The 17,357-nt window shown below is 31.9% G+C and overlaps 1 protein-coding gene across 3 annotated transcripts in view; it reads left to right on the top strand.

The window, feature by feature from the left end:
- The window catches only part of LOC134687438 (uncharacterized), a 71,928-nt gene that overhangs the window by 47,789 nt on the left and 6,782 nt on the right, over positions 1 to 17,357 (top strand). For 2 of the 3 annotated variants that reach the window (XM_063547738.1, XM_063547735.1), the window contains 10 exons: positions 797 to 1,555; positions 7,086 to 7,230; positions 8,774 to 8,849; positions 10,495 to 10,698; positions 11,251 to 11,341; positions 11,822 to 11,911; positions 13,156 to 13,353; positions 13,662 to 13,758; positions 14,098 to 15,681; positions 16,198 to 16,462. In XM_063547738.1, the coding sequence (XP_063403808.1) occupies positions 797 to 1,555; positions 7,086 to 7,230; positions 8,774 to 8,849; positions 10,495 to 10,698; positions 11,251 to 11,341; positions 11,822 to 11,911; positions 13,156 to 13,353; positions 13,662 to 13,758; positions 14,098 to 15,681; positions 16,198 to 16,462 (3,509 nt within the window). Of the gene's footprint in view, positions 1 to 796; positions 1,556 to 7,085; positions 7,231 to 8,773; positions 8,850 to 10,494; positions 10,699 to 11,250; positions 11,342 to 11,821; positions 11,912 to 13,155; positions 13,354 to 13,661; positions 13,759 to 14,097; positions 15,682 to 16,197; positions 16,463 to 16,868; positions 16,982 to 17,357 lie in introns of those variants that run through there. The other variant, XM_063547737.1, reaches the window with a different exon arrangement.

The raw sequence follows: 17,357 nt of genomic DNA, 5'->3' as shown, positions 1-17,357 counted from the left end.
AATGTAGATATAAGAATGAAATTTTAAGACTAGTAAGAACGCAGGACTGGAATGGTTCAGATTAAGTCATTTCAACCATGTAAGAGAGAAAAAACATCAGTTCAAGAAATGAGATATATTCCACTGTCTGATAGTCTATATGATGAGTTGATATAATCTAAATTCATATTTCAATGACAATCATATTAGCAAAATCATATTTTGAAGATTGAAATATAAATTCTGATCATAGTTATCCATTTAAGTTAACTTCTGAAAATGACATTATCTTGGGTTTTACTTGGCTGATATTCCAAACCTTGTGTACTGTTCATGACATTTATATTGTAAAACAATCAGTTTCTGTATGTCCTATCATGTATCAATTATTACCACTTCAATGAATGATTATAGAATCTACACTTCAAAAATATTTTAAGACTTCCTTATTGCATGTGAAGATCCTCTTTTGAATCTTTTGTGGTTTTCCTAAGTTTTATGAAGATTACTGTAGCAATAAACAAATTATAAATAGAAACAATGGTCACAACATTGATCTTGTTGGATGACTTGTTAACAATAAGTGGAATAGTCATATGATAAAACAACATTTTTTATGCAATGTATAAAGTTTTATGGAAACGGTATTGAGTTTTCATGCTGATACATAGTACTAATAACAATGAATTCACTGAAAAAAAGATAAAAGTATAATCTTTGGAGCTTTCAAAAATTAAGTCACATAATTCTATTTTGGTAATGATAGACTGTAGATTTAAAAATAACGTTATTCTAGTTATTTTTGTTTATTTTGCAGAGTATGAAACCAGAAGCCAGACCAGTCTACTTGATTCAGATTCAATATATTTACCAATCAATACAAGACCAATGACCGCGCCTGCAGTTTCTAATTCCTCTCCTGTTGCTAATTTTCAGCATGTTTTGAGACGTGAAAATCGTCCTGCAACAAGTGCAGAAAATCGCTATGAGGCTTATGACAGGAGAGTTGCAAAGCCTTTAAATCAGGATGTAAAAAGTAAACCAAATTTTCAGGTATCACCCCCTCAACAGTCTGGGAATGAACCTGCAGTAATGACAAAACGTTCCACGCCACCTGTAGCTCAGGCACATGACTATGATACGAGTCAAGAAGTTTCTCAAATTGAGGAAATAATTGCTTCTCCCCCTACAGAACATGTTCCTGAGCAAGAAGTAGCAAGTATAAAAGATAAAGTAGAAAAACGAACTAGAAAAGCTACTGGGTCATTAAAGCGTTCTTCATCTAATGAAAAATCTAGACCCCAGACTAGTTCAAAACGAACTACTGTGAAAACCACAGACTCATCTGGTGCCAAAAATAGTGCAATACCTGTGTCTCGTAGCACAAACTTATATCGTACACAGTCAGACTATATACCTGGCAGATATGCCCATAATGCAAGAAAATCTGGAGATTCGACAGAAACAACTGATAAGTCAAAAACTAGGACAAGAGAAACAAGAAATAGTGTTCGTGATTCAGGATTTATGTCTCGTCCCGTTAGTGATGCTGTACTTGAGGAATATACACCTGAAGGTAAGAAATCTATGGCGGTAAACTGAGTGTTTTATAACTTGTAACAAGAAAAATTATTCTGGAATGGAAACAGGGTTGTGGAAAGGGTGGTTTATATCCATAATGTTCAAAATAGAACCCAGTGTAGCAAGGTGAAACAAACTTTGATGATTTTATGCATACATAAAAGAAAATCATCAAAGAAAAATTAAGGCCTCTTCACCATCATAAGAATCTAGCTTTCATATTATATAAGAATTTGATTTCATTATGGTTGTTAACAAGGTTAATGAAGTATTGGAATAAATTAACAAAGACACAAAAGAAATATCTTTGTAAGAGTAATTGGATAATTTACTAATAAATATTTGTAAACTTAATTTTCAAAAGTGACCAAAGTTCCCAAAAGTAACCTAGGTGCTGCTGCATACGAAGATTTTATTAAAACCAAAGAAAAAGAAAAGTTCAAGAAAAAAAGGAGGGGTGAGCTGTATTTCTAGGACTATGGCTTGGGATCTTTGTATTTTATAGATAACCATCTTTTTCTCCATTTCCTAAATCCATGTAGATATTAGATCAGAACTACCTGTTATACCATAATACTCTTAATACTTTCACAGGCTCATTTCATTATAGTACATTCACAAGTTAATCTTTTTATTTTGTGCCCATAAAAGTATATTTAAACTTAAGTTCATACAATAAATAAAGCATTTGATGTATATTGTTAAAAAGTGATTATAATTTATTTTGATTTTATTCCATATCAATTGTAACTTGGTGCAGGTCCTTAGAAATCTTTTAAACTTTCATTAATTTATTTTCTGACATTTATATGTACTCTTGAATTTTTTATCAATTTTAACTTACATACTGACAAGCGTATCTTCCAAGGTTATAAGTAAATTACCGATATGTAAGTGTTTTGTGTTCCATGTCAGAAATTGTCACCTAAACATAATTATTTTATTGAATATTAAATTTCCAGGTTTGAGTTTTTATTGATATATTTATTTAAACTTGGTCACACTTTTAAATTTTGCATATCTAAATAGAATAAGATTGTAAACAAACTTAAAGTGTTGTTGATGGTTCAGTTTCTACATTGTTATCTTCTTTGAAAGTTTGATATATTCACATTAATTCCATACAAGTAATTTACTCTTTTACCTTCAAGATACTTTGACACATTGCAGGTGTGTGCTGATATACATTCAATAATGCCTCAAGGCATTGTTATTCATAATTTATAAAACAATATTAGCAGGACATATTGAATGTTGTAAATGTTGCAATTCAGATGAAATCCTTAAAACAGCCTCTTTAAGTAACATTAAAATTTGGGATCTGAAAAATGCAAAAAAAATAGAACCTTACAAACAGGCTTGGCCCCAGAAATCACAAAAAAGAACTAAACCATTTTACAGTAATCTGTTTGTAGACGCTTTGTCCCTATAATAAGGTGTGAATAATAAGTAACCTGATTTAGATTTTTAAACCTGCTGTTTGTGTTATGACTTTCTTTATTGACTTATTAAATGTTATATTTCTGGCCATCATGTAATGGGGTGATAATCAGGTGATATTGGCACATGTAGTAAATACAGCCGTAAATACACAGTTATTGCTTTGTTTACATAAACAAACTTTTGTCAATCGTTATTTAGTCAATATCACTATTGCAGAGAAATCAGGTGATTGTTAGTAGACGTCAAAACAATATTAAATCTTAAAGAAATAATTTCTAAAAAGTTATTACAAAGCAATGCAAGGTGTCAAACACCAGAAGGTTCTTCATTAGAGAAAGGATATCTGATGAAGATTATTCCAGAAACATATAAGGCAGATAGGAATAGGTATCAGTATTTTTCTACAGTCATGTGTAAGGGTTATTTAGAAAACTGAATTTGAATGTTTCTGAAGGTAATGTTGGTGAAAATTACACAGCATAATGTTTTGCATCTGAGGCCTTTTTCTGGATTTACCTTCATCAGGAACGCTCATTCCAAACATTTGAAAGCCTGGTTTGTAAAAGTATGTAGATTCATTTGGAGCTCTATCTACGACCAAAAGGGATATAAAAAGAGTAGCACAATACATATCATTTCAAAATGTCCTATATTTAACTAGAAATCTACGGATAATATAAGTGCATTTGCAATAGATAGCTGCATTGAAGAGCCTTTGGTAGCCTTCAGCAGTTGTCTGCTCTTTGGTTGGGTTGTTGTCTCTTTGACATACTGTAAATTCAGAAAATCAAATTATTGTGATGTTTTTATTATTGCAAAAAATGTGACAGGGTTAAAGTCACAATAATTTGAAATTTTTTATATGAATTAAACAGGATTTTTCTCAATATCACAAAATTTAAAATCACATTTTAGTCTAAAATGACAAAAATGCAATAATAAATGTGCACAATAATTTTTTTTTTACAGTTTTCACAATTTCCATTCTCAATTTTATTACAGTAACATAAACCTTAACTAGTTATATCTACTTATATAAGGAGATATAACTGGTATGGAGTTAATCTTATTGAAAATGTATGTGTGTTCCAAACTTGTAGCTATATAACATATATAATGCAGGTTAAATCACCCTACATAATCCCTTAAGTTTTACTAGTCTGTTTACTAACAACTAGTGTTGATAGGTATATAGACTATAATAAAATATTGAATCGTGGTAGAGGGAATAGATTTGGCTATTTAGATGTTAATTTTAACTTCACATCAATAATTGGATTTCAAACATGGGACATAAAGGTAACTAATTATTTATATTGAAATCAAAGTAGATGTTTTGTTCCCATTTAATAAATTATTCATTATTATGGTATAAACATATCGGGTCTAGGTTCTGTCACCGATATTTTGTTTTGTATTATTTATAATTAGTTAACATGTTTGAATTATATAAAAAAAATCATTGTGAATTTTACAACTTTAATTTTGCTAGTAATAATGTCATAATTGACTTAGAAAAGTGATATGTTTTGATGATTTTAGATGTTTAAATTTATGAAGGATTGTATCCTTTCTGACTTTAACCCCATGCCATGCTAAAAAAAATTGCAGTTTGATATATAAGGTTTCAGTTTATAATAGAATTTTCAACTCTTCTCACCTCTAGTCAGCTGTTTATTTATGATGGTCTCATTTAGTTCATTAAATGAGCTGATATGTTTCATAACACTGCAATGATAATCGACTATTTAAAGGTTGGGGTCTGCACTAACAAACATTTGATTCACAGTTTTGCCCTTGAATATTGTATTTTAACCTGTTTCTTTAAAAATAGTTGATTGTATATGTTTGGACTTAAAAGCCCTACTCAGTAGTGCATTTGTTTTTTTTTCTAAAATTAGGAAACATTGGAGTTACCCCTGCAACTAATTACCATAGATTTATGTTAACTTAAAACTAATTCTGAATGAAATATGAGAGAAAGTCATTTAAACTGAATAATTATATATATGTTATTGGCAGCTGACAATCTGAGTTAATATTCTCTTTCATCTTCTCTGCAAATTCATATGGTTAAATGTTATTCAGATCTATATAACTTATTCACAGTGCTATAAATCTGAATTGTCATCATGCTAACTCTGATAAAATCATGGTAAAATTCATTATTTATATATTATATATTCATAAAGTTTTGCATCAAGAACTGAAAAGTACACACAGCAGGTATAGCAGATAGGTAAATCAGATACATAAACTTATGTTGTAGGGAACCTGGGTTCTCTAAGCTTTATTGGGGGCCTCAGTGGCTGAGTGGTCTAAGTAGTCTACTGAAATCACTAGCCAGTCAACACTGAGGTTGTAATTTTGAACCCCGCTTGTGTGGGACTGTAGGTGCACTTGACTCAAATCATAATTGAAAATGGTTGTTAGTTTCCCTATCAAAGGTCAGTTTCTCCAGGCACTCCAGCTTCCTCAACCAACAAAAACTGTCTACCAGGAAATAGCATAAAAGTGGCGCTCACATGTGGCATTAAAATTCCAACAATCAATAATCAATGAATCTAAGCCTTCTCCTTTCTTATCATTGCACATTGATTGTTTTGAATGTTCCTTAAATACTTATTTGGTTGAGCAGTGAATGACTATGCTTGAGTTCAGACCCCTGGGGTTGAAGTCATAAAACTTTGATCAGTGCTCGGAGCACAAAAATCATGCTCAAACACAAAATCAAGTATTTTGATTGGTTGATTCTCGAGTCCGAGTACAAAAATCGTGCTCGAAAGTTTTATGACCGCAAGGCCAGATGAAACTTTAGGGGGGAAAGTAATGCTGACTATACTCACCTACTCTTACAATTATGATATAATGAATCAAATTTGTCAGAAGACAAAAGCTGAGAACTTTTTTCAAAATGACTGATGACTGATTTATTTTAAGCTTTGCAATGTGTTTGTCACATGAATTATAGATCAGTTACTATATAAATAATATCACTTTGTGACAAATTATATATAAGAATAGCCCTGTCAGTGATAATTGTCATGAAAGGTTAAGCTCCCTGGAAACAAATCATAATAGATCTGTAACTTTGATGATGTTTTTTTCCCAACTTTTATTCAGTGTTCTTGGTGACATTTTGTAATGAGAATTGATAATAGCTATGGGATACAATGCACCTAGATTTATTTTTTGAAGTTGTTTGATCTTAAATTAAGGTTGTATAATGATTGTTTGTTCGGCAAAATTTACTACTCTGTTTTATGTAATATTTTTTAAACGGTGATGAATGCGGAAGATCATGGATCAGATTTATCCCAAATTAATCAAATTGGTATTTACCAAGTACTACACCATATACATGATATAATAATACAATCAATAGTGTACTTAGATTAATCTGTGTGTAAAATAATGCTGGTTAGACACATAAATTAAACCTTGACTGTTCATGAATAGTTATTATGGATTGAAAGATTATAAAATCTCCCCTGTATGTTAATTGCATATGTTTATTATATAAGATGCTTATTTTCATGCACTATTTCTTTACTGTGGATTCATTATTATTCGTTTGATACCAATTTTCGTGGTTTTCGTGGTTACAGTTGAACCACGTATTCAAATGTTCAACGAATTACACATTTTCTATAGGATATGTATGCATCGATTACTAAAACCACGAAATCAAGTACCCACGAAAATGCAAGCTTTCCTCAATCCACGAAAATTGATACCCACGAAAATAAATGAATCCACAGTATCTGAAAGCAACATTTTAGATACTAGTAACTTATGACATGCTTATGACTTGCAATCATGTCAGCATGAGGCATTGTCCATGTAACATTAAGGAATAAACATCAGTGAGAAGCCAACTAGATATATTGTAGTTGGCCTGAATCTTTAGCATTCTGGTTAATATATAAAAAGAACAAGAATCAAAACACTTTTTACTGATAAAATTGTGTCAGACAGCAGGTATTTAATCAAAGGTAACATGATGTTTTCACATTGTATTGTACAAAACATGAGATAACTCTAGATTCCAAAAGAGTCACAGTTTCTTTGTTTATTTACAGAACATAAAGCAGCCATAATGATACAGACAAGATGGCGAGGGTACTGGACGAGACAACACCACCCTGAGGCTGTGTCTGTGAGGAAGGAGATGAGAGCCAAGAGAGCAGAAGACCATATCGTTATCCTTAGATCAGAGTTAGATAAGTATGTTATATTTTGGGGCCTTTTATAGCTGACTATGTGGTATTCGCTTTGTTGAAGGCTGTAAGGTGATCGGTAGTTGATAATTTCTGTGTCATTTGGTCTCTTGTGAAATGTTGTCTCATTGGCAATCATACCACGTCTTCTATTTAATAGCTTGCATATGAAGGAAATAATTACAGAAGTTTTCTGCAAATTGTCACTGTCAGTTTGGGATTTAAATATTCCAAATATTTGTTTTTCTTGCTCCACTGTGGGTTGGCATTAAAACTGCGTTTGTGACCATCAAATCCTCAATTGACAAGACAACTCTTCATCTACAGTACTATTATTCTATTATTCTAATACAATCTTTATGTACAATTTATTAATTGGCTTATAAATCCAAGATCAACATTAGGAACTGTATGCTAGACAATTTTCTGCAAAACAAAATACAGATTAGACCGTTGGTTTTCCCATTTGAATGGTTTTACACTAGTAACTTTGGGGCCCTTTATAGCTTATTGTTTGGTGTGTGCCAAGGCTCCGTGTTGAAGGCCGTACATTGACCTATAATGGTTTACTTTTTTTTCTTTTTTTTTTAAATTGTTATTTGTGGATGGAGAGTTGTCTCATTGGCACTCACACCACATCTTCCTATATCTATTATAAGAATTTTCTTGCTGTTACACTAATGCTATATATTAGTTGACAAATGTAGGGGTTTGTGAACATTAACACACTAACCCTTTCATGCTAAGGCCTACGAAATTTGTTTTGAATTGAACATCTTGAGAATAGAAGATTAATGCAAACTCAGCTATATTTAGGAAAAGTGAACTAGTACTTTAGCTAGATGATTGAAACAATAGATGCCACCAATGTTATGAACAAATAAAAATTACAATACTTTTAGCCTCGGTAATTGATACAAAATTACATGAATGCTGGAATAGAAATGATGTAATTTTGACACAAACACTTAAGAGACTTCCATATTCTCTAAGATCACTTCTAATGAATATTTGCCTATTATGAAATTAAATATCATAATTGTTCTAAGTTACTAATACTTTGTATTAAAATACATCCTAATTTATCAATGAGTATTGTGACTAGATTAATAGTTTAAAGATAGCCTTACTAAATATGACTTTTTAGAACATTTACAATGAGTTAAATGTTTGATGTTGTGTATGAAGCATAAAAACAAACATATTTCAAAGTTTCATTTAAATGAAATCAATACAAACCAACTATAAACTGCTAATATATTGATGTTAGCTTCCAAAATACAATTTAATCACATAAAGCAAATTATTTCAGCAGGTTTTAAATGTTTGTATTTTGCTCGTTTGATATTAATTTTGAGATATAGATTTCTACATCTGAGGACTTTACATGCGTTTCATGTTTCGCTAACACGTAAACTTAAATAGTTAATTATATGTGTTTGAAAGAAGTTGATTTCAGGTTAGATTTGCTGTGAGTATGTGCATGTCTCCATCACATACGGTAATGAGTTTCCATTTTCATTTATGAAATCAATTCTTTTATTTTATAGACAAAGAAAACTTTATGAAGATGAAAAACATCAGAGAGTTTTACAACTAGAAGCCTTAAGATATTTGTGGAAAGAGGTTTGTACTTTTTACATTTTTATGCCCCATTTATAGGGATTATGTTTTTTGGTCTGTATGTTCCTCTGTCCATTTTTCTGTCCTGCTTAAGTTCAAGTTTTTGGATTAAATTTTTCTGCAAGGTAGTTCTTTAGAAACTATTTATTTTTGTGGGAGCTTCGAAGGTTAATCTTTTTATCTGCTTTTATTTCTGCCTGGAGACTCATTTGACCTTGACCTCATTTTCAAGGTTTGGTGATAAATGTTTAGTTTTCACGATTAGGCCTGTTTATAAGAAACTATAAGCAAAAGGTCAGCTTCATTTGATTTATAGAATGATTATAAGGTGGTCATTTCTGTATAATAGGTGAGACATTTCAGTTTGTTTACTTTTGAATTAATTATCAACATAAGAATTATTTCAACTCATCTCTTAGTAACAACTCATCTAGATATATAAGAAGATGTGGTATGAGTTCCAATAAGACAACTCTTTATGCAAGTCAAAATTTGTTATGAACTTTAGGTCAAAACACAGCCTTAAACTCGGAGCCTTGGCTCACACCAAACAGCAAACTGTAAAAGGCCCCAAAAATTACTAGTGTAAAACCGTTTAAACATGAAAACTAAAGGTTTTTAAATTAATTTAAATATAAGAAACGAGAAACACTTATGAATCACATCAACAAACTACAACTGTTAAACATTTAGTTCCTAGCTATTTTAAAAGTTTTCACCAGGGAACCAAACACACTTTACAGTTTGTTTCCTTCACTGTTGAGGAAAAACATCATACATGATGATTCTAGGTATGACAATTAAACACATCCTGTTTTACAACATCCTCATGATGATTCTGCACTTTAGTGAATATCATCATGGGACGTAGAATTCATGACCATTCTAGAGCTATTCAACTTAAATACTGTATTTAATTAAATGTTTAATTAATGCTATCAAATTGTATATAAACAATTATTCTAGAATAAATATGTGAATATTACATAATGGAGGCGTTGTGTGAACACAGATTTAAGTTATTGGTCTCTGATGATGAATAATAACTTGGTTATTTTAAAAAGACATGCTATATTAAACCATTATACTGATAATAAAGAAGTGGGAAAATATCAAAGGGATATTAAAACTCATAATTGGAAACCAAACTGACAATGCCTTCTCAAAAAAACAAAGGACCAAAATACCAAAAAACGATACAAAACACAATATAGAAAATTAAAAACTGAGCAACACCAACCCATAATAAACTGGAGCGTTTTGAGTGCTCTGGAATGGTAAGCAGATCCTGCTTGACATGTGACACCATTAAATTCCTGCAAATTGAGAACTGATATAACTATATTGGCCATAATTTTTTTTTGATTTTTTTTTTCTTCTTGAAACCATGCATTGGATGGGTGTTATTATGTGACCTGTATTGTTAAAACACTATTAAGATATTCAAAGCATTGTTTCCTAAGAAGGTTATTATGCATATTAGAAAAACTAGCATAGAATTAAGATGATAATGAAGTTTTAGCATGTAAATTCAGGCAGATTCAAATGAAGTATTTATGTTGTACAAAATTAAACCTTATTGAAGCATTAAACTGTTTCCATTTTAACTAATAAAAAAATTTAAATGACATTATTTTTGTGATTCCAGGTGCAGTCTTTACAGAGTTGGAAGAACGAGGTGCTAGATTCTCAGTCCTTTAAATCTACAAACAGACATGACGATAGCTACAGTGAGGAAATACAAAATACACTACAAGCCATGGATACAGGAAGATCTAGTCGGCATGGTAACACAGTAGATATGGAACGTCACACAGAACTAGAAAAAGCATGTGCAAGTTTGCAAAACCAGGTTAGACCCAAATAAATGGAACTTCTTTGAACTTGAAACTTTAATAACTTTATTCAGCCCTTAAAAGAAAGAAAAAACACTTTCTAATAAGTTGGTATGAACAAGAAAAAATACTGACTGATTTAAAGCCATAGATATGCAAACTTTGCTATCTGTATTTTTACCTGTGTTGCTAACATAAAAGCAGGTCTAGTAACTGCTCAACTCCTTTTGTCGTTCTGTCCTTTGGTAGACACTTTTGTCAAAGTTTTCTTGGCGTTTATGAAAGAAAGTGATTTTGTATTTGGTCTGCAGCCTGATAATGTTATATTGTAAAAGCAATTTTTTCATCCATTTTTTTTTAAGTTTTACTAATGATACAAAAGAATTTCAATATGATTCAATAGGCACATCTTTATGTTCTCCCAATTTTGACCCTTTAATCTAAATAAGCTGTTTTAAGTGACCTGTCTCTTTCTCATAAGACCTAAGTCTAAGATGTTTTTGAGTTGCAATTTGAAGATTTTGATGCTTATGTTGCATATTGTAAATAATTGATAATTTATCTTCTAGGTAGCACAGTTATCCCAAGCTTTACAGTCTGTTTCTAGTGTTGTGTTCCAGAGTGGATATTTCAACTCCATGGATACTGGCAACAACACTTGTAAGTGTTGTACTTAATTTTGCTCTCAATGATTAGCAAACTGCAATGAAATATGAATATCAGAATAAAAGTCCTGTAAAAAATGGGTACAAATCATAATTGTAGAAATAACAATCATGAAACATTGAAGACAAAATTGTGAGATGAAATATTTAATCTGACACCAAGGATAAAAAAACTGCAACAAAGTATTTTTTCATCACACAAAGTTACCAACAACAGAACAAAATCTTACAAAAGTTGACAAAAACACTTCAAAATAATCATAAATTGTTTAGTTTTATACAAAAAGTAAATAAAACAAGCAAAGTTCTTCAGGAGGTGACAAAACTTAACAAAATATTTTATCTAGACAAAAACAGATTAAATAGTTTGTTCCTAAAAAAAGGTAAACGAAATCACATTAATACATTTAAAATACAATTAAAGACAAACTTATTGAATCTGATGTCATTCTACATTAAATGGTTCAATTTTTAGCTCTAGAAGGCACCATTATGGTAACTGGGTATGATGATGACGATGATACATCAAGTTGTGATGAAAACACAGAAACAGAAGCAAGATGGGGTAAATACATTAAATCTGTCATAATCAAATACCAAACTATTCTGTGTGATAAACAATTTAATTAGATATAAGAAGATGTGGTATGAGTGCCATAAAAGTAAACCAGTTTAGGTCAACTTACGGTCTTCAAAATGATGCCTTTGTTCACGCCAAACAGGCCCCAAAAATGACCTCTGTAAAACTATTCAATCAGGAAAACCAACTGTCTGATCTATATAAAAAACAAGAAACACTTTATATGAACCACATCAACAGAGACAACTAATTAACATATATTTATAATCATTCAAAGGTGAAACATTGGAGCTAAGATGGTCAATATACAATCCATGACCACTTGCTAATAAAACCATCTTGACCTTAAATAGGAAGCTAGCAATATTTTAGAAAATTTGTACCCAGTATAGGACAGCATGTTCAGAAATATTTTCCCTTTCTTTAGTTTGTTATTTAATGCTTGTTTCTTTGAAAGGTTTAAAATTTTAAAAAAAATTTAAAAGATAGTTTTAGCAATACATGTATCATATTGGGTTAAAACTTACTGGGAAATTAAATGGGTGTGGTTGATTAAAAATCTCATCAGCTATATTTTATTACATCTCAAACAAATGCAATCCTCCAAGGTTTCTGAATCAGCTGATTGATCATAAATCATTTAACATCAAGATATATATTTTAAAACACACCAGAGACCTATAAACACAAAAACGTACTTTCATTTCCTGAAGGTAAAATTATCTCCATCTTATTAAATATTTATCATGTGAGAGTCTGTTTCATCAGTACTAGATTCAAGATAAGGCTCATAACTAGTACTTACTTATGTATGTATGCAGGATCATAAAACAAGACTATAATTAAGCACCATATGCCACCATCTGAAGGTCCTTGACATATATGACATATGATTGCTAAAAAGCCCAAATCTCCTTTATAAGATGGATATTATCATCAAATTTTGTTTAGATCAATAAAATTTGAGTCTAAAATTTAAATGCAGTAAAATATCTAGATAACTTTATTTTTACAGGCATACATTTTTGTCTAATTTAAGGAAAGCTAGCATTTTCGTCGACATTTGAGTTGTTTTGCAAAAGCCTGCATACAATGATTTTAAAAAATGTAGTTGTTTGAACATTTAATTTTGGTTTCACTATTCCAATGGAATATCTGTATCATAATGAATCATCAGTATCTATTAGAAAAAAAACTTACCATATTAATTGTGTGATATTATATTACAGGAACAGTACCACATTCCTTATCTCCCTTCCCATCAGAGGAAGAAGAGACCTATTTTATGAGTGTTCCACAGCCAGGATTTCCTACACCACCAAGAAATGTCAAGTTAGAACACAAGGGGAATAACTCTGTAGTGTTGTCATGGAACCATTCTAAAATTCTAGATAACATGAATAGAGAAACAAGTAAATCTATTCTGGGTAAGTTACTTTATAAAATGTGAGTCTTCCAAGAGTAAAGCAACATTTATAAAGTCTTAGGTAGGTTACTTCTATCAAGAGGTAACCATACAATTGTATTAAAGGTATGGAAATTGGTATTGTTAACTACAGCCTAATTTAGGAGACAAGACCATAGATTAACTTAGCATTTTCCATAAAATTTCATGAACATAATACCATGCTTTTGTTTCTACTAGAATATTGTATATCATGTAACCTTGACAATTTTATATGTTAGGATGCAGATGTGAAATTTAAAAACAAAATTTACTACTTTTTATTTTCAGGGTACAGAGTGTTTGTAGATGAAAATGCCATATCTATGATTCCTGCCAACATGCAGAAGGCATTGTTACATGGATTAGATACAAATCACACTTACAAGTAAGCTTTTTAGCTATAAACAATATATCTGCATGCTAAAATTACTTAAAGGCACACTAATATATCAGATAAACAAATCTATTTAGAATAGTCACAGCAAGAAATTTATGTTAAAGTAACTGTATTGTATTAGAAGAATTCCTATTGTCATATATAAAAGTTTGACAATGAAAAAAATAATACAATGATAATGGCTTATGTCTATGTCATTTAAACTCTGGAGGACTTTTGTCTCTTTTATCTCTTTGGCAATATACCATGTCACCTTTTTTTTATTATTATATCTGAAAAATGAAGATAATTATATTTACATATCAAGATTTTTTTGTTCCATTACAGATTATATGTGAAAGCTGTGTCTGCTCTTGGTGAATCTAATATGTCAAATATTATCATGGCTGCCTTGTCAAAACTTTCTGGTAAAAATGTCAGGACATGTTCTTATAGCAGTGACAGTGATAATAATAGATCAGATGATAGTGAAAAGGAGGCTGACCTAGATTCAACTGAAAGTTCTGATGTCACACGTTACAGAATGGAGAAACAAAGGCGACAAAAACGAATAAAATCTCCTCGTCAAGATAGAAGAATAACACAGAGAAAGGAATCTAGTGCAAGTGACCAGGATCCAGTAAGGGAACCAGAGCAGTCAAAGTCATCCAGACCAAGTTCAAGGTCAGGTTCAGCTGCAGATGGAATTTTTATACAGCCTAAGCTACATACACATAAACGTAGTCGTAGTAGAGATTCTAGGGGTCAGTCTCCTGATTCTGAACTGAAGGATCAGCATGACTCTTCATCACAGAGGAGTCAACCTAAAATATTCCAGCCATCAAGTAGTAAACAATCCCCTCCAGCTGGCAGTCAACATCAACACAGAGATTCATCTATAATGGGATCCAAAATGTCAGAAACTTTTACTATTGAGACACAGAATTCATTGATGCAGGTGATTTCTGCAGCTCATAGCCAAATTCAAGAAAGTCATGAAAAAACAACTAAAGGTCATAAAAGGACCCGAAGTAAGGACCTGGCATATTATGGAAGTTCTGAAAGTGTTCATGCTACGGAAAGTGCACCAACATCCTCCCCAAAGCCATCCAGACGAGATAGTTCTGGTGGACGGGGCTCAGATAATGATAGTACAAAGAGTGAAAAAACTCATAGGAGAACAAGCAGTAAAGATTATGAATGGAGAAAAGATATTGACAGTAATACCCATGCTAAGAAGGGTGAAGGTCATGGTGTTCCTGTAATTGATGCCAGAAGACGTCATAATTCTGGTAGTCGACCAAGTAGTCCTGCTCCTTCAGATGCATCTGAAAAATCTCTTCCAGATAAGAAAAGGACAGTAGCAGAGTTTCTTGAACACAGGAGCTCTACAAAAATAGCTGGTCAGAATTCTGAGAGAAGTCCATCAGCTGGAGGTGTGGATTACAGTGAAACACATACAGCAGCCCTGCCACCTCGTCACAGGAAGTCAAACAGCAGTAATGAAGACATAGCTTCCGATGTTAGGAGGTCACCATCTAAAAACTCCTCTCCAACATACAGTGACAGTAGGCGAAGAGCTCATTCCAATAGCTCAGATCCTGACTTAAGTGAACTCCAATCATCGTCTGCAGCAAGGCAGTTAGACATGGAGAAAAAGACAAACAGTGGAATTGTCAGCAAACTTTTACAAAAATTACAAACATTTTCCAAAAGTCAGGAAGAAACATTAAGAGAAAGAGGACATAAAATAAAGAAAAAGTCAGAGTCCCAGAATTTGAACCCAGAGGAAGGCAGACGACCGAGACGAACGAGTGGAAGTGACCAGGATATGAGTCAGGATTCTAAAGGTGTACCACAAAGTGATAGTTCTTCTGGTACCCAGTCTGATGATCCACAGACGGCCAAGAAACCATACCAAACACACAGGAGGTAAGTTCTGAGTACCAGGTGGGAAAATTAATACATAGATTACTCACTTGTCATAGTGATTTATTAGATGTCTTTCTATATAAACATCATATATTATGAAGGCACACTTTCTTAAATATAATATACTTTGAAAGAAAATTTTGTCTTGTTTTAAGGGGTTTTGGCAACATGTCCCTCAATCCAAGAAATGATTGCTATCTTAAAGATAAATGCATAATGAGGCTACACTTAAGAAGAAAAAATATGAAAAATATGACGCAGTAAAAATTAAAAAAAAATGTACTAGAAAGGAAAAACCGATAATCTACTTTTAAAAATGACAAAGCAGATTCTGTAATCAGGAAGTTAGACCTTGTTATTTGTTTGATTAATTACCTGAATCATCATAGATCAATAAAGTAATCAAAAAGTGTTCTCCAGGGATTTAATGATGTTGATTGCTATTAATATGTGTCATTCATAGCAAACAATCAAGTTATTTGTAATATCTGTATTACTTTGTACTGACTATTATAGGTCACGATCAGATCAGCGTGTCCCGTTTACTCCAGCCACACCTACTAAACAGAACTACACAGAGCCACAATGGGTGGTAGATCCTTCTAGTCAACAGACGACAGACCAATGTGTTCAGCCCAACTATTCACAGCCAGTCCAATACCAGCAAGATTCCTGTGTGTCCGTACCACAGCCTGGATCCAATGTGAAGAGAACAGCTTCATTTCATGGAGTTGTACAACCAAAACAGCCTGATGTGGCACCAAGGAGAAGTGGATCAGAGGTATAAGAACTTTATGGAATATTTGTTCACTGACTATAACTAGTATTTTAACTTGAAGATGGATATATTTTATATACAAGGCATGGTAACTAATATGCAACTAATGTTACACAACACCAAAACTGTCTTTGGGTTCTCATGAAAAAGATTGACAAGTTTCTGCAAGTGTGTAAGGGATAGATTTATCTTTGTTATATTTCAGTAGGATGAGCTGCCTATATTGTGTTTGACCTTCAGCCAATATTGTTTATCACAATTTTAAATTGATTAATTGCCATTTCAGAAAAAATACTTTATCCTAAATGCAGTTCTTTCCATCAAACTGAAAGTAGAATAATTAATTAAAAAAATATCACTTAAAGAGAAACTAATTCAGGTAGTCAATTGACTGATATTATGCTTGTAGATCAAAACCTCAGGCAGGTAAATTTTTGAATATATTGCTTGAATGTCATCTTAACACATTTTTGTTGTCATATTTTGAATAATTGTGAAGTTTTGTTTAGGCCAAAATTTTTACATCATCTCAGTCATATGTTTAACAAGATTATGCTTTTTACTTGCTGTTAGACGTTGCCATATATTAATATGTATTTGAAATTTTTGAACCAAGAGAAACTACAAATCTATGTTCCCTGTTTAAGAAACCATTGACATTCCTTAGATCTACCTATAGTGGTCCAAAGAAAGAGTCTACCAATCAGACAAAAACCTTTGCCAAACTTTCTTCTATCAAATAATTAATGTTAAGATATCTGTGCAGTGCCATAAAATTAAAAAAAACAACTGAAGAAATGCTGTCTGCACAAATTGCTAATGTTCAAATCTAAGGAAGTATTGTTGACATTTATATCACATACAGCAGGCCTGTAGCCAGGAATTTCCATGGGGGGTT

The sequence above is a fragment of the Mytilus trossulus genome, chromosome 10 (assembly GCF_036588685.1).
Source record: "Mytilus trossulus isolate FHL-02 chromosome 10, PNRI_Mtr1.1.1.hap1, whole genome shotgun sequence".
NCBI classification, from domain to species: Eukaryota; Metazoa; Mollusca; class Bivalvia; order Mytilida; family Mytilidae; genus Mytilus; species Mytilus trossulus.
Note: the sequence above shows the minus strand (reverse complement) of the source record. Positions and strands in the feature narration are given on the sequence as shown.